This window comes from Mus musculus, chromosome 12 (genome assembly GCF_000001635.26).
Source record: "Mus musculus strain C57BL/6J chromosome 12, GRCm38.p6 C57BL/6J".
In the NCBI taxonomy this organism is placed as follows: domain Eukaryota; kingdom Metazoa; phylum Chordata; class Mammalia; order Rodentia; family Muridae; genus Mus; species Mus musculus.
In genome coordinates, this window is record NC_000078.6 from 76,323,772 (window position 1) to 76,341,602 (window position 17,831).

General features: G+C 44.8%; 1 protein-coding gene across 2 annotated transcripts; it reads left to right on the forward strand.

Annotated features, from left to right (window-relative positions):
* Positions 1-845: 845 nt before the first annotated feature.
* Akap5 (A kinase (PRKA) anchor protein 5) lies at positions 846-10,746 on the forward strand. 2 transcript variants are annotated; one of them, XM_006515842.4, is made up of 2 exons: positions 846-1,355; positions 3,795-10,746. In XM_006515842.4, the coding sequence occupies exon 2, from the start codon at positions 4,025-4,027 to the stop codon at positions 6,281-6,283; it is 2,259 nt and encodes a 752-aa protein (XP_006515905.1). In that variant the 5' UTR covers positions 846-1,355; positions 3,795-4,024; the 3' UTR covers positions 6,284-10,746. The 2 variants fall into 2 exon arrangements, with proteins under 2 accessions (XP_006515905.1, NP_001094941.1); NM_001101471.1 differs by having other exon boundaries at positions 1,120-1,218; positions 3,795-10,380.
* Positions 10,747-17,831: the final 7,085 nt, after the last annotated feature.

Sequence of the window (17,831 nt, forward strand, 5' to 3'; positions counted from 1 at the left end):
AAGGGTATTTGCCTGGTGTGCACAGAGCCTGAGGTTTGGACATGGTGAAACAAGCCTGTCAGAGTGTGTGTGTGACTTACAGGGTCTCAGCTTGAAAACATCCCAAAGCCACAGGCCCTGAGCTGGGGAGGCCACACCTTTGTGTGCACAGAGCCATATTTGTGCTGGTTCCCACCTGAGCTGACACCTTCCTGTTCCAGAGTGAGGACTGTACCAGTACCAGGTTGAGGTTCTGTTTAGTGAGTTTATTTCTGTTTCTCACCATATATATATAATTTTCTCCATAGCCAGGTGCAGCTTCTGAGGTGGAGGTGGGTGAATCTCAGTGAGTTCAATACCAGGCTGGTTCACAATGAGTTTCAGGTCGGTCGTACAGAGCTACACAAATAAAATGTCTGCCAGTGGATGGTGGCACAGGCCTTTAATCCCAGTACTCTGGAGGCAGAGACAGGTGGATCCCTGTGAGTTTAAGGCCAGCCTGGTCTACAGAGTGAGTCCCAGGACAAGCAAGGCTACACAGACAAACCCTGTCTCGACAAAATAAATAAAATAAAATCCTCCCCCGGCCCCTTATTGTCTCTGTACTGTTATGAATCTTGCTTTTTAATTTTGTTTTTGCAAAAGATCCAGCTAGGGCTGGTTACAGGTGGTTGTGAGCCGCCTAATGTGGGTGTATGGGGATCGATCTTAAACCCCCTGGAAGAGAAATACGTGCTGTTCACCGCTGAGCCATCTTTCCCATCAATCTTTATCTGTAGATATGCTTTCTACCTTGTCTTTAATGTTCCAGGGGGGATTCACGGTGGGAGCCTTATAAATTCAAACAAGGTTTTTACGGATGTGCGTCTCAGGAAATGAGGGGTTTCTACCCTCTTGCAGTCCTCCTGCTTTGCTTTAGTGGTCCCTCCACCCTGGTCCTGATGTCTTTATGCAGCGGTGATGCGTCCGGGGCGGGAGCACGGAGGTCTCTCCCAGGCCGCTGGGCAGTCGGCTGGCAGGTGGCTGGCTGAGTTCACCCCGCCCCCGGCCCTAGCCCCGCCCCACTGCTCCACGCGCATTGGCGCGACCAGCTGTCTCTCTCCGCGCTGGGGAGGGGGCGCGCGGCTGCGGTCCCTCTGCAGAGGGCTGCGCGCTCCGCGGTCTCCGGGGCTCTCCGTTGTTTGGGCCCGTGCTCCTCGACCTCGGGAGCAGAGCTGGCCAGAGACCGCGACGATCTGGGTAAGTAGAGGCAAGACTAGAGGCTCTGGGTCAGAATCTGGTGCACTGAGCCCTGGTAACGGCGGCAGACCCCGGGTCCTGGTCACCAGATTGTGAGGGACACGACTGCAAGGTCGCCGATCCTCAGACGGCTCCAGGTGGGTGACCCTGGGCTGTTCTGCCGCCCGCTCGCTTCGCACGAGTTGCAGCTGCTGCTTTGGCACCGGCTGCCTACCTAACCCTTTTCCTTTAGGGGTTTTCTGGGGAACTGTGATTTTCGGCTCCGGGCTATGATAGTTCTGCAGATAGCTTGAAGCTGGGCTATCTATTCCACGCCCCCGGTATTTTCCTTTCTGAGCACTTTATCCTGAGCTCTGTCTCCTGCCATAGGGGCGTCAAGCTTGGAGAATCCTTCCTCCAGGAGGAAGCTTCGCGGTTCGTGTCTAGTGCTGGGAAGGGTTCCTTGCTCTGTTCAGATAGTGGTTGCTCTCTGTTGCTCAAGGGGAGAAGGGTGGTGGTTGTTTTCTGTGGTCTTGGACAGGAGATTCTGCCAGGAAAGGACAGCAGGGACTTTAAGGTTTCCAAGACAATAATGGTCCTCTCGAAGGTAAAGGTGAATCATTTGCAGTCTTAACACTCTGCAAAGTTTTAATGCCTGCAGGCTGCATCCTTTCCCTGCCTCGCCTACACTTGTTGGGGTGTTGATCTCTACAGTGATGTACATTAAAAGAAACCTCTCGTGCAACCATCTAGGCCATTTAGGTTAGTTTCAGAGACTTTCCGGAATATAATCTCATTTGAATATTTCTTCTATTAATACACACACTTAGAAGGAATGATCTCTAGAGCGCTGGAGGCTCAGGGAAAGAAGACGTGGAAGCCATTAAGACTGGGTTCTAGTTCTAGTGCTAGGGTGTGTGAGGAGAGACTGCAAATGTTATACTGGTCCCATCATTCTAGAATTTTATGTTTCTTTGTAGAAAGATGAAGCTTTCAATACTTACCCTTAAAAAAACAAAAGAAAAGCCTTAGCTCTTAAAACGGTTTTTCAGGGTTCCAGTTCTACAGAGAATTGGGAACTGGTACCCAAGTGAAAGCTCTGTGAAGAATATGCATGAAAGGCTCCCCTGCGCCTAACTCAGGGCTCAGCACCTAAAATGCACGGAGCTGTTGTTAGCTAGTCATTCCAGGTCCTCATTCCTTAAGCCTTGCCATTCTGTGGACTATTACTTTTTTTGGTGGCACTGGGGCTCAAACCCAGAATCTTGTGGCACGTTAGGCCAATGTTCTGTCACTAAGCTATGTGTCAGTTTAGTTTTACATGTTTTTCTGAGACAGGGTCTCACGTAGCTGGTGCTGTCTTCAACTCTACTATGTAGCTCTGTGGATGGCCTTGATTGAGACTCCTGCCTCCACCTCCCACTTGCTGGAATTACAGTCACGCGTGGTCACAAGCAGCCTCAGATTAGCATTTTAAAGCAATTTACTTTCTCTTGGACCTCGAGGCGCAGTGAAAGAACGCAGTTCAGAAACAGGCAGTCTTGGGTTAAATCTGAGCGCTGTTGCCACCGACAAGCTTTGTAGTCTCAGGCAGGCAGACTGCTTAACTGCAGATGGAGATATCACCACCTCCTCACTCTGCAACACTGCGGTGCAGGTTAGAGATGTATGTGAAAGTGCTCAGCGCTGCTGCCTCGTACACGGGAGTCGCGCAACCGACGTTGGCTGGAACCGTCACTAACTTACCTCCAGCTGTGTGCAGTTACAGTGGGGAAACATGAGTAGCAGGCACTTCACTGAAGATGTCAAAGTTACACAACGACTTTTAAGAGTAGAGAATGACAGCGATGCTAGATTTTTTTTTTTTCTGAGAGTATGTATGGAAAGTAGCGCCTCCTTGGTGAAATGTATGTACATTTTTAGAACAGAAACCTTATGCTACAATAGAACGAACACCAGAGAGTCAGATTTTCTACTTCTAACTCTGGCTAGGTCCTCATCTAGCTGAAGGCTTTCTGCAAGCTCTAGCTGCCCACTGGGAGCTCACGTTGATCATTAATTCATCGTGAGCCATCTCCCATGTCCCTCGTAGTACCAGCGTTCTTCGTGGTATGTGATGAGACAGTACTCAGGCTTCCCTACCACACTGCCCTCTCTTTTCTTGTTATTTGCTAAACTTTCCATATGGGACCATAAACAATTCTTGGAGAAGATAACTGGGCACACTAGCAGAGTGACCTCAAACAAAATCTGAGCAAAATGAGTTCACACTCAAATCTTTTTGATAGGGTAAAACCAAGCCTCGCTTTTTAGCCCTAAGTTGTTGTAGTATGTACTTTCTGTGGAATGCATGCACCATATGATACAGTTTATATTAAAAATAATAGGCTTCCTCCAGGCAGTGGTGGCGAACGCCTTTAATCTCAGCACTTGGGAGGCAGAGGCAGGTGCATCTCTGAGTTTGAGGCCAACCTCATCTACAGGGTGAGTTCCAGGACAGCCAGGGCTACACAGAGAAACCTTGTCTGGAAAAACCAAACAAAATAACGTAATAAAATAAATACCCTGAAATAAACCCTACTTTTTTCTCTCATCAGGTTGGGCTTCAAATAAAGAAGAAGTTGAGCCAGGAAAGTGCTTTCATTCAAAGAGTAAATTAAAAGAAGACACCGTGAGGCTCAGATAAACAAGGCGTTCGTGTCCTGAAGAAGTCACAGAAACAGCTGTGGTGTGAGGGGAGAGTGGACACGTAGGAGAAATCGGAGCTGGTGTGATATTTCTGTCACAAAAGACTTTCGGAGGAAGGGAAAAGACACGTTTCTAGAGAATGAAAGAGTGCAGCGTCAAAATGGAGACCAGCGTTTCTGAGATTCAGGTAGAGACGAAGGACGAGAAGGGACCAGTAGCAGCCAGTCCTCAGAAAGAGAGGCAGGAGAGAAAAACAGCCACACTCTGCTTCAAGAGAAGGAAGAAAGCGAACAAGACAAAACCCAAAGCCGGTTCCAGGACTGCTGAGGAGACAAAGAAACATACCCCCGAAGCTGGGGGCTCTGGTCAACGGCAACCAGCGGGTGCCTGGGCCTCCATCAAAGGCCTTGTGACACACAGGAAAAGGTCCGAGCCTGCAAAGAAGCAGAAGCCGCCTGAGGCAGAGGTGCAGCCCGAGGATGGGGCTCTTCCTAAGAAAAAGGCAAAATCCAGACTTAAGTTTCCTTGCCTAAGATTCTCAAGAGGGGCAAAGAGAAGTCGTCATTCCAAACTCACAGAAGATTCAGGCTACGTCAGAGTCCAGGGAGAGGCAGACGATTTGGAGATAAAAGCCCAGACCCAGCCAGATGACCAGGCAATCCAGGCTGGGTCTACCCAGGGCCTACAGGAAGGTGTGTTGGTGAGAGATGGTAAGAAGAGCCAAGAATCACACATAAGCAACAGCGTCACCTCGGGAGAGAATGTGATCGCCATAGAACTGGAATTAGAAAACAAATCTTCTGCTATCCAGATGGGAACTCCTGAGCTGGAAAAGGAGACTAAGGTGATCACGGAAAAGCCAAGTGTGCAGACGCAGCGAGCAAGTCTACTTGAGAGTTCAGCAGCAGGCAGCCCTCGGTCAGTGACTTCTGCTGCTCCTCCATCACCAGCAACCACACATCAACATAGTCTGGAAGAACCCAGTAATGGCATCCGGGAAAGTGCCCCAAGTGGGAAAGATGACAGGAGAAAGACTGCTGCTGAAGAAAAGAAATCAGGAGAGACTGCACTGGGCCAGGCAGAGGAAGCTGCAGTTGGCCAGGCAGACAAAAGGGCACTAAGCCAGGCCGGAGAAGCTACAGCGGGCCACCCAGAGGAAGCTACTGTGATCCAGGCAGAGAGTCAGGCAAAGGAAGGGAAACTGAGCCAGGCAGAGGAAACTACAGTGGCCCAGGCAAAGGAAACTGTATTGAGTCAGGCAAAGGAAGGTGAACTGAGCCAGGCAAAGAAAGCTACAGTTGGCCAGGCAGAGGAAGCTACAATTGACCACACAGAGAAAGTCACAGTGGATCAGGCAGAGGAAACCACAGTGGGTCAGGCAGAAGAAGCTACAGTTGGTCAGGCAGGGGAAGCTATATTGAGCCAAGCAAAGGAAGCTACAGTTGTTGGTCAGGCAGAGGAAGCTACAGTTGATCGGGCAGAGGAAGCTACTGTTGGTCAGGCAGAGGAAGCTACAGTTGGCCACACAGAGAAAGTCACAGTGGATCAGGCAGAGGAAGCCACGGTGGGTCAGGCAGAGGAAGCTACTGTTGGTCAGGCAGAGGAAGCTACAGTTGATTGGGCAGAAAAACCCACAGTTGGTCAGGCAGAGGAAGCCACAGTGGGTCAGGCAGAGGAAGCTACAGTTGGCCACACAGAGAAAGTCACAGTGGATCAGGCAGAGGAAGCAACAGTGGGTCAGGCAGAGGAAGCTACAGTTGGCCACACAGAGAAAGTCACAGTGGATCATGCAGAGGAAGCCACAGTGGGTCAGGCAGAGGAAGCTACAGTTGGACAGGCAGAGAAAGTCACAGTGGATCATGCAGAGGAAGCCACAGTGGGTCAGGCAGAGGAAGCTACAGTTGGACAGGCAGAGAAAGTCACAGTGGATCATGCAGAGGAAGCCACAGTGGGTCAGGCAGAGGAAGCTACAGTTGGACAGGCAGAGAAAGTCACAGTGGATCAGGCAGAGGAACCCACAGTGGATCAGGCTGAGGAAGCTATATCGAGCCATGCACCAGATCTGAAAGAAAATGGAATTGATACAGAGAAACCGAGATCAGAAGAAAGCAAACGAATGGAGCCAATTGCTATTATCATTACTGACACTGAAATCAGTGAATTTGATGTTAAGAAGTCTAAAAATGTTCCTAAGCAATTCCTAATTTCAATGGAAAACGAGCAAGTGGGGGTTTTTGCTAATGATAGTGATTTCGAGGGGAGAACTTCAGAACAGTATGAAACACTCTTAATAGAAACAGCATCTTCTCTCGTCAAGAATGCTATCGAGTTGTCTGTAGAACAGCTGGTTAATGAAATGGTTTCCGAGGATAATCAAATAAATACGCTGTTCCAGTGACTTCGTTTCCAGGTCACGAAAAGAAAGGGGGGAAAAAAACCCTTGAAAGATGAATTCTTTTATCCCTTTGTGGCACTTCTTTCTCAGTAATAAATTAGAGGCTTATCATCTGTGGAATCTAAGGGTACAGTTCCAGCCCAGAAGTGCTAAAGGATCAATGAAGGTTGTAAAACTCTGTCATTGAAACACAGTTCTGGACTGGAGGGAGTCAGCACAGATCACAGTGCGAAGTGACTTATGGGGAGGTGTGGAAGTGGCAGGCAATAGCCCAGTGCTTTGAGGAGGGAAGACTACTGAGCACTGGGTATGCTATATGGTTCTTTAATGTCACTAAGTCTGGGTTTCTTTCTGATGGTTCGACCCTGGGTTATAGGTGAACGCTCCATTCGCTTTCCTTTTACAGGGTCTTCCTGCTGTCTCTAGTGGTGAATCAGGTGAGTGGGCTTTTCTAGTCTTGAGCAAGTTCTGTACTAAAGGTGTTCATGGGTTCCTTCGGTCAGGCCAATAGTTAACACATGTGTAGGCATGGACACAGGAAGTGTGTTCTCTCCCCAACATCCCTCTGCCCAGAAGACCTGTATATACCCATCTGTGAGTGAACCTTTCTCCTGAGAAATCAAATGGGGAAGAGTATATTTTTTATCCAGGAGGCAAACTTCCCAGGTAGCAAAGGATTCTAATAGCAGAGCTACTTCTTTGGGTTGTTTTTTTGTTTGTTTGTTTTTTCCAGATAGTATTTCTCTGTGTAACCCTGGCTGTCCTGGAACTCGCTCTATAGACCAGGCTGGCCTCGAACTCACAGAATTCCGACTGCCTCTGCTTCCCAAGTGCTGGTCGAGATTAAAGGTATGGGTCATCATCGCCTGGCTAAAGGGCCAGGAAACCGTAATATTCTTGTGAAAATAGTTCTTGGCCAAACATAAACTATGTAATGAACTGAATAAAAGGTCAAAATTCACACTAAAGCCTAGATTTTCAACACCAGTATTTTTCATTTTGTCTAGCCATAACACTGTAACATACTACCCAACCCCACACGTTAGGGTCCATATTGTACAGCACCCCCATCCCACTATCTAAACTAAGTGATACTGTTTCTACTTGTTACAAAAGATGTGGTACACATGGTACAATGTCTGTTGAGCATCTTCTTGAGGCATGAGCACCACTAGTTGGTTTGGTTGTTATTTTTGTTTTTTGTGTTGTTGTTGTTTTCAAGACAAGGTTTCTCTGTGTAACCTTGGCTGTCCTGAAACTCACTCTGTAGACCAGGCTGGCCTCCAACTTAGAGATCCGCCTGCCTCTGCTTCCTGAGTGCTGGGACTAAAGTCGTGCGCCACCACTGTCCAGCGAGCACTGCTTATTTTCATCCACTTTGCACTTACACTGTGTTTATGGGCTGCATATGTATACACTGCTTTTTCCTATCTTTTATTTTGTAAATACATATTGTGATCTTGTGCAAAAGTAACTAATGTGGCTTTGAAAATTAACCAAATGGTGGATGTTTAGCAAGATTCTTGGCTGGAATGTGAAAATATTTTCTTCAGGCTTGCCTATCTTCATGTTTGTAATGGGTGATGGGGTATCATTCAATTTAGATAAAAACACAACACCCCTTCAATAAATTTATTTTAATGGTTTTCCTCTTAGACATAAAACTAAAAATCACTCCTAAATCATCTTTGAAAGAATATTTTAACCCACTGTATATGGTGCTAATAGACTTGTATAGATAGCTACCAGCAAATATGTTTAAAATGAACTTTTAAAAGCCTGGTTAAAGTTGGTACACTTTGCAGTACTTTAAACAATTCTGTATCTATTTACTATAAGAATGGCTCCAAGGAGAGCCACATTACACTCACATTAAGGTTTCTAATCTCTTATGAATGAGTAAAATCTATAAGATACAAGCTCTTAGTTATTGAAGATATTCTGGGTTTGGAGATTTTGAAAAGCAGGCACAAAGTAAATTTGTAATTTTGGGGGTAAGATAGTAGCCCTGGGTTTCAGGGTGTGTGTGTGTGTGTGTGTGTGTGTGTGTGTGTGTGTGTGTATGTTCCCTACACTACTATTTGATAATTATACCTTTGGTTAGAAGGTATTGTTATAATTGATTGTTTTTATAAGAAAATATATTCTCCTTCATTCTTAAGTATTTTCTCTGGCTTTTTAAAGCATAATTCCAACCTGTAAGCAGAATGCAGAAATTCATTAGTGGGTCACAACCCTAAGTATCTGCTATGTGGCCAAATGATAGTGAATCTTAGGGTGGTCCAAACTATTCTGTTGTTATAAAAATAAGAGATGGCTTGGAAGTCTGCCATCATTTTTTTTTTTTTTTTTTTTGGTAATGGGATGTATTTCAAGCAGTTTGACTTTCTATGCAAACTATATAGAAAGATTCTGACTCAATTTACACCCTTGTGGCCTTAAACGGACCCATTTAGATGCATCAACTTAGGGTAGTCACATTAATTTTCATTGAAATTTGCCTTTAATGAACATTAGCTAAGATCAAATTTCTTCTTGAAGTCGGAAATTTCTAAGGCTGGGGGCGTCTATCAGATCCTTGATAATTTTTCAGTGTCTTCTCTTCACCCCCTGAAGTCAAGCGTTATTCACACAGCACAGAGGATACAAGCACTTGCCTCGATCTTTTTGTGTGTGACTATTCACTTAACATTTGTTCAGCGTACTTTTTTAAGATATTAAAAATAGTCCCCAGTAACATCTAAGTAAAGGCAGCAGAAAACAAAAGACCTTTCCAACAGAAATCATGTTCCCTGCCACCCCCTCCACCTCCAAGAATAATAAGCATGTGGCACAAATGGATCTCTTCAGAAAAGCTGTCTGCATAATTTTCCTCCAGGTAACGGGCTTGACAGCATGAAGATGGGGATGATCTTAATTGGTCTACTACTTAGTGGAGTCTTAGACACGGCTTTACTTCTGAGAGACAATGCGGTCTCGACAGTGTATCGAGAGAGGCTTCGTGCTTGAGACTCATTAGCTCTGTGGCCTATGAGAAGGCCCTGGGGCAGCCTTGCACATGCATCCAGCCCAGAGTTCATTTCATCTGCAAATGTCTGATTTCCAGTTGCCTTATTATTTTTTTTTTATATAGCTGAGAATTGTTTTTAGGGGGTTGTGGCAGAATTTTTAAAATAATTGTTAGACTTTCAAACCCTGTTTTTTGAAAAGTTCCTTTAGTCAGCTTCACCGAATAAGTAGTCTACTTCCTGGTTAAATGCTAAATGCACCAGGATTTGACTTTTATACCTGCCAGTTTTGCACTTTTAGAATACCTTTGTTTAAGTTGTAGAGTTTTTTTTGTTTGTTTGTTTTTTTGTCTTTGTCCAGAGCTGAGGACCGAACCCAGGGCCTTGCGCTTGCTAGGCAAGCGCTCTACCACTGAGCTAAATCCCCAACCCCAGTTGTAGAGTTCTTGAGGTTCAAGTTCCTGTTTTACAGCGCAACTAAGTTTCTTACATGAAATTGAAAATTTCAATCCATTTTGCATTTTATCACACATTTTTGGAAAGAATTTTTGTAATGATCCTTGATGACCAAAATTTATTAGAATGACTTTACATAAAGTATGGGTGCCCCAATAAAGTTGGATTCAACACGTTAACACCTGTCAAAGACTATGATAATAGGCCTCCTACAGCTCATCCTGGGTAGGGTGTGTGTGTGTGTGTGTGTGTGTGTGTGTGTGTGTGTGTGTAAAGGAGGTGGCAACAGAAGCCAGGACAGGGGTGAGGCAGAGCCACCGACAATGCAAAAGGGGAAGTAGAAAGGATGGAGAAGTTGGGGTCTGAACATAAACCGTATATCTCCTCTGATTTGTGACCAGGTGCAGGAGAAGGCCTGATAATGTCACATATGTCGGTTCTTTGCCTGTAGAAATGTTAAGTGGACGAGCCATCAGAACCATAAGAGTACCACTTTGTATCCTCATTGAAATTAGTACTACTGTGACTCAAAAGCTGATAGTAAAGAAATAATACTCTGTAGAGAAAAAGGTTTCAAGCTGAATTGATTCATGTACTGACTAATACAGAATAAATGTTATATTAGCTCATTTAGTTAACTGTGTCTTTAAAACTGGTAAATTATGTTTATTTCCTAAAACTGTAAAGATCACCCAGATGAGGACGTTTAGTTCTATAAAAAGTTCCACTATGCTGGTGACTGAACAAACATCACAACACGACACACCGGAGGCCACCTCCAGCAAAGAGATGCAAACAGAACTCTGATACAACCGCAAGAGCTAGGTCTGAATCTGATGCCATTTGAACTTTGGGCCCTGGAACCTAGTGACACAGTACTTGCTGCATGTATAATGTAGCAGGCTACACGTCCAGTTCCCAGGACCTTAAAAATGAACCAAACCAAACAAACAAACAAACAAGAAAGAAAGAAAGAAAGAAAGAATGAATTTTCTTACTGGACACATGAATTGCTTTTCTGTATTATTAATTTTTTTGTTTTTGTTTTTGGAAACAGGGCTTCTCCATGTAGCCCTGGCTGTCCTGAAACTAGCTTTCTAGACCAGGCTGGCCTCAAACTCACAAAGATCCACCCACCTCTGCCTCTTGCCACCAGCCTGTCTTTTCTGTAGTTTGTGTCTATGAATTACTATATATTACTATGATGTTAATAATCCCTCCGGTTTCTTATGTAAGCCATGGTATGGGAGGATTTACATTATTCACATGACACCAACTTTACTTTGCTGTTCCATAAGTTGGATTTCCTAAAGCCCTAATTTCATTCTGCTATCAATATTATTTTGGTTGTTGTGTGAGGCAGGTGGCCTTGAACATCTGCCTGATCCTCGTCCCCCAGTCTCCTGAGTGCTGAATTACAGGGATGTACTACCAGGCTTGGCCTCTGGTTTTGTTTGTTTTTTAATTTTGTCTTGTTTTGGTTTTTTTCCTAACAACAACCTAATAGTAATAATTAGGTCCAATGACACTCTACTTTCCAAACCTCGGGACCCACTGAAAAGTTGATAGAACCCTCGTGATCCTGAATCGACAGCTGGCTGTGGACTTCCCTTACTGCCTGATGTTGTACAAGCACCACACATAAAGAATGTCACAGTCTTCAGAATTGTGTTTTATTTTTGTTATTACTATTATTATAATTTGGGGCTTTTTTTGTTTGTTTGTTTGTTTTTGTTTTTTTTGAGGCAGGGCCTTTCTATGTAACCCTGCTGTCCTGGAACTAGCTACATAGACCAGGCTATCTTTAAAAACACAAAGCTTTTCCTGCCTTGGCTTCCCGAGTACTGGGATTAAAGCCATTTGCAACCACACCTGGCTCTTTTTTTTTTAAGATTATTTTTTTTATGTATGTGAGTACATTGTCATTGTCTTCAGACACACCAGAAGAAGGCACTAGAGCCCAATATAGATGGCTGTGAGCCCCCAGATGGTTGCTGGGAATTGAACTCAGGATCTCTGGAAGAGCAGTCAGTGCTCTTAACTGCTGAGCCATCTCTCTGGCCCCCACACCTGGCACTTATGAACTTTTAAAAAGTTTTTTTTGTTGCTTGAGACAGGCATATGTAGCTCAGGCCGTCCCCACACTCGAGGTCCTCCTGCCTCTCCCTGTACCTCAGGAGTGTTGTGATCACAAGCATGTCGGCACACTCAAGCAGGTTTGTGAAATTAACTTGTCTAGTAGGAGCACTGCCATTTACAGACTGTGTCCTCGTCACCATGTATGCTAACTCTTCACAGACTCAGCTTTAACCCTGAAGTCTGAAGTCCCCTGACCCACTCTTGCTTTGGTTTTCTGGGGGGGTTAATTCATGAGTTTAGGGGACGAAGTAAATACTCAGAGCACATCACACAGAAAATGCTCAGCCCAGTTGGCTCAAGCCTTGTGGGCAAAGAAAAATCCAGAGAGGAAGGGGCTAGGACTGCCAGCCAATCAGAATGGTACATTACCTAGCATTAGCAAGACTCCATGTCCTTTGTTTTGTGGCTAAACTCAAATTGGACTTGTCGCCCTGCCTTTCTTCTCGGGTTTAAGAAATAAGTTCAAGGAGACAGGTGGGAGCAAGGGCACCTTGTCCAGGGATGTTTGAAAGTTGGTGCATGACAGATGATCGTTGTCTGGGCCAGAGAATGGAGTGGAGTTGAGCAGGTTAGATTTGTAACTGTGCTGGGACTCAAACCAAGGGCCTCATGCTCTACCGAGCCGCATTCAGAGCAGCCACGACCTTCGTGACCATGCAATCAGTAGGCAGGATTAAGCGTCTCGAGCACCTTTCATTTACATCCCCGAGCCTTCCACGTCTGCTTTCCTGGGAGCTACAGCAAACAGGAGGGCACCAAAGTGGATGCAGTCACTTGTAACTGCACACACCTTTGAGGGGAGGAGATACCGAACACTGAGTTGTGAATTTGCACATTCACCATGGACTCTACAACCCGAAGCCTGCACTGACATCTTTACCTTCATGTGACAAGGTCTGGTCAGGATTATCATCAGGGTGACTCTGGGCCACATTGTGAAGAATCGTTCCTATGCCTAATGCAACCTGGCAAACAGATAAGAACCTAAGATGTGCTCTGTGTGGAATTGGTGTTCAGAACAAGGGCTTTGATCAACAGGAATGTCACATATCTAACAGAGGTCGTGCCAAGCGGGTGTGTCTCTAGCCAGGATTGCCCTTGCACACTCAAGTGCTGAAACGGAGCACTGCACAGACAGAATGCTGGGACCAATGGCCACCACTTGGTTCAGGTGGAGCTAGCCAACCCCGTGTGAGCTCTCCACCAGATGTGGCATGCAGCTAGCGGTGAGCCTTGATTTCAGAGGATAGTTTCTTAGAATCCTCTTTAATTTTCTGGGCTTTCTCTAATTCCTTGATATTTTGCCTATTATTTTTCCTAAAGGATTAAATAATTAGACTCATTTAACTTTTTCTTTAAAAAAATTATGTTTGTCTATGAATAATGTCAGACATAATTCACAAAGCATTTAAAAAAATCTACCGTTTTTATTTAATTATAATTTTATGTGAGTGTTCTGCCTGCATGTATGTGTTCATCACTTGCATGCCTGGTGACTGTGGAGACCAGAAGAGGGTGTCAGGTTCCTGGAACTGGACTTACAGAGGATTGCAAGCTTCTATGTGAATGCTGACAACCTAACCCAGGCTCTGCAACGGCAACAAGTGCTCTTAACAACCGGAGGCAGAGGCAGGCGGATTTCTGAGTTCAAGGCCACCCTGGTCTATAGAGTGAGTTCCAGGACAGCCAGGGCTACACAGAGAAACCTTGTCTCAAAAAACCAAAAAAAAAAAAAAAAAAAAAACAAAAAAAAAAAAAAAAAAACAAAAATAAAAACAAATAAAAACAAAACAAAACAAAACAACCGAGCCATCTGTCTGTCCAGCCGAACGTCTGACATTCTTGCCTGCACATCACAAGTGTTGAGATTATAGGCATTATAGGTGTGTGCCTCCACACCATGTATGTGGTGCTAGGATCCAACCATGGCTTTGCACATGCTAAGCAAGTACTCTGAAAACTGACCTCTAACCCCAGCCCTACACTTTAAATGTTAGCTTTATATACTGTTAGTTTATGGTGGGGGGTTTCTTTTGGCTCATGGTTTGAGGGTGCAGTCCATCACTGTGGGGAAGCGAGTCATGGGCTTCTTCAGGTAGCGGCGCTCACTGCCTCCACAGTCAGGAAACAGGAAGGATGAAAGTGAGTGCTAAACTGAATTTCTTCTATCTATTCAGTACAGCACTCCAGCTGACCGACTGGTTCTGCCCAGAGTTAAAGTGTTTTTCCACTCAGGTAACCCGACCCAGGTAACCTCTCAGACTCAGTGCCTAGAGGCTTGTCCCCTGGGTTATCTAGGTCCTACTCACAATCACAGTTAATCCCAGCCAGAGGTGGTGGTGATGGTGGGGTCTATGAGTTTAAGGCCACCCTGGTCTACACGACAGTTCCAGGGCAGCCAGGGCTACACAGAGAGACCCTTTAAAACAAACAAAACAAAACGAAATAACCAGCGCGCCGGGCGTGGTGGCGCATGTCTTTAATCCCAGCACTCGGGAGGCAGAAGCAGGCAGATTTCTGAATTCGAGGCCAGCCTGGTCTACAGGGTGAGTTCTAGGACAGCCAGGGCTATACAGAGAAACCCTGTCTCTCGAAAAAACCAAAAAAAAAAAAAAAAAAAAAAAAAAAAAAAAGAACCAGTGCAAAAGCTACCTGAGTATTTTTAGTTTAATATAATTTCCTGTGTTAGCAAAACTTGCAATTTGTGCAGAAATCCGAAATAACTTTTTTGTTTGGTTTGCTTATTTTCAGATGGGATTTCTATGTGTAATAGCCCAATCTTAGTGTTTAAATTGGGAGAGCCAGGTACTCGACACACCCTGCATCCACTAATAAATTAATAAACAAGAACAAAAGCCCAGGAGAAACCGAGGCTGGCAGGCCACGCTGTGCAGTTATACACTAACCTCAAAGCATTCATCGTGAGCTCTGTTCACCAGGGAGAATTGAGTGTCCTCTCCGGCCACTGTGGTGGCTGTGTCGCCCTCAGAGCAGGAGGCATCCACACAGGTGTGGAGGACTGGATTTTCCCCTTTTATGCTTTTCCTCCTCATTTAAAACCCTGATTGAAATGAGGAGCCCGGGTTGGGGGAAGGGGGGAAGGGGGGTGCAAAACCCTGGGTTTAGTGCCCAGTACTGCATAAGGGAGGGTATGTCTGTGTGGGTGTCTGTGTGTGTGTGTGTACACACACACATGTAAATTTAATCTGGGTATGGCGATGTCTACCTGTTATCCTTGTACTCCCAAGGCATGGAGACCCAAGAACTGGGAGATCAAGAGAAACAAACAAGCAAACAAACAAATGAATCCGGAAGCACTCCCTAAGAGCACTGGAGACTACAGACTTGTGGGGGCGGAGGGTGCTGGAGGGCAAAATTGGCCCAGTAATAAGAATTTTAAGTTTTCCCCCGCCTTCCAAGGCTTTGGTGTGCATTAAGGAAAATTTCCTTTACATTCATAACTTTAATCTACATGGAATTTGGACTCTATACAGCTTTTAGCATAGAAAAATGTGGTAGAGTTGAATTCGCAAGTTTCCCTTCTTCAAAGGCTTATGAGGCCCACGAAGATCTTCTTCTCTGGACCTTCCTGAAAGTCAAATAGCAGGCAGCCACAGATGTGAGGCCTACCTGGCTGCTTAGCCCTCCAAGGGACTAAGCGTATACAGGAATCCTCCATCAGGTTTCCAGCAAGAGGGGGCACCATGGGACGGAGAGCTTGAGGGATACTTTGTTTCTGTTATTTTGATACAGAATTACCAAACTGTTTCAGCTGGAAAAGGTTTGTGTAAGCTAGGAGACAATTTATCTGAGAGAAAATGGGGTCATTTCTCAAAGAGGGCTCGGCTGTACAGAAACTTAAACACTCAGGAAAAGTCCTAGGAGAATACTCGCAATGACAGTGAGAACCGACAAGTCCAGGCACTGAAAAAGGCGGACTATGAGAGGTGAGAAGTCTGTTTAAAGAGGGACCCAGGTAGAAGTGGGGAAGGAGGTCATCTAAGAGCCTCCTTGTAGTTCGTGGGACTGTGGTTTTGAAAGGCAAACAGGTGACAAAGGGAAGGAAAGGGGAGATGCACGTGAGGCAGCCTGTTCTAGCTTGAGGACGCTCCACGCTGATTTCCAATGATGCTATCAGTCTATGCACCCACTGGTTCAAGAGGCTTCCTGTGCCTCGGCTTGTTTTCTTGATGTAGCCATTCTGACAGCTGGGAAGAGGAATCTCAGTGTGCCTTTATTCAGCGTCTCCAGTGGTGGCTAAGGATGCTGAGCCATTTGTACTTTATCTTCTGAGAACTAGCTGTTTTTCCATTGGTCCGTTTAGTGACAGGATTGCTTGTGTGTGTGTGTGTGTGTTTAGCTTTTTTACTTATTTACATATTGACAGTAATTCTGTCAGATGCACAGCTGGCAATGGTTTCTTCCTTCCATGGACTGCCATTTACTCTTTTTCTTTACCAAAGGAGCAGCTCCCTCCCCCCTTCTGCTTTTGAGACTGGGTCTCTCTATGTAGCCCTGGCTGTCCTGGAATTCACTCCCTAGACCAGTCTGGCCTCAAAGTCATAAACCCTCCTGCCTCTGCTTCCCAAATGCTGGGATAAAGGGATGAGACTCTATGCCTGGGCTGTTTAGGAGCTTTTAAGTCCCATGCATTCCCACCTATCAATTCCTGGTATTGTTTGCTAGCAGTACCACTATATGGAAATATACCTGAACAATTCTACATCATGCCACAGAGATACTTCCACATCCATGTTTACTACAGCAGAATTCATAATAACCTAGGTTTCCATCAATAAAAAATGTATACATACACAACAAAGTTTCATTCAGCCAGAAGAATGAGTCATTTGCTATAAAAATGGATGTAGCTGGAGATTATACTAAGAAAAACAAGATGGATGCAGAAAGAAAATACATGCTTTTGTTCACTTCCTGTCTCATGCATATACACATACATGACAAAAGAAAGGAGAACTGGGCGTGGTGGCACACACCTTTAATGTCAGCATGTGGGAGGCGGGGGAATGGAGATCTTTGTGAGTTTGAAGCCAGCCTGGTCTACATAAGTCCAGAATAGCCAGAGCAACATAACAGAGAGAGCTTGTCTCAAAAATAAACAAATAAAACCAAAAGCTAAAACAAGAAGAAATTAAAAGGGAGACTTCAGGAGACAAGTGGGTGAGAGAAGGGACCAAGGAAGGAAGTAGGAGGGCTTGGCTATGGCTAAAGCACACAACTGACTTGAAATTGACTTTATAATACCCAACACTGAGTGCAATGAATATATGCCAATAAAAAGATGGAGGGGGGGGTCTAAGCAAGTTATGATTTTCTTGAATGTCTCCATTTAGCTCTTGGCCAGAGAAAACATTAATTGAGTTTGATATATGAAAAGGAGGGTCAATGTTATTGGAGTTAATGACTTTGAAAAATCCTCAAACTTGTTCAATAGTACAACTATCAAGTGTGCTGTTCTCTGCTGATGCTCTTCTTATAAGTCAGATGCACAGAGGGGATGTCAAGACACTATTACCTAACACTGAACAGACTGCAAGGGAAGAGAAGGTCCTAACGAAGCTACTAAAATACAAAAGGAGCTGGAGAGTCAGGTCCTAACACAGCAGAACATACATTTCTACGGTACGCTGGCGCCATCTTTTGGCCAAATTAAAATCCACACAAATTATAAACTACAATCATCTTTTTCTTTTGCCAGACTTTAGAAATACAATTGATTCAACATTACTAATAGGCTTAGTTGTCTTGACCTGAAAATGGCAGTATATATCTATCATCCACAACTTGGGGGGCTGAGGTGAAAGGATTGAGCTACAGAACAAGATGGCTGGGTTTTTGTTTTTCAAGGATGTTAAAGTTTGAGCAGTCTGTTGATGACTATATCTGATTTTAGTTTACTTGTGTTTGTAGAGTGTTGTCTCTGTACT

Bases quoted from the DNA above. Each gene is read 5' to 3' on its own strand.
- Akap5 (XM_006515842.4), top strand. From the start codon at position 4,025: ATGAAAGAGTGCAGCGTCAAAATGGAGACCAGCGTTTCTGAGATTCAG.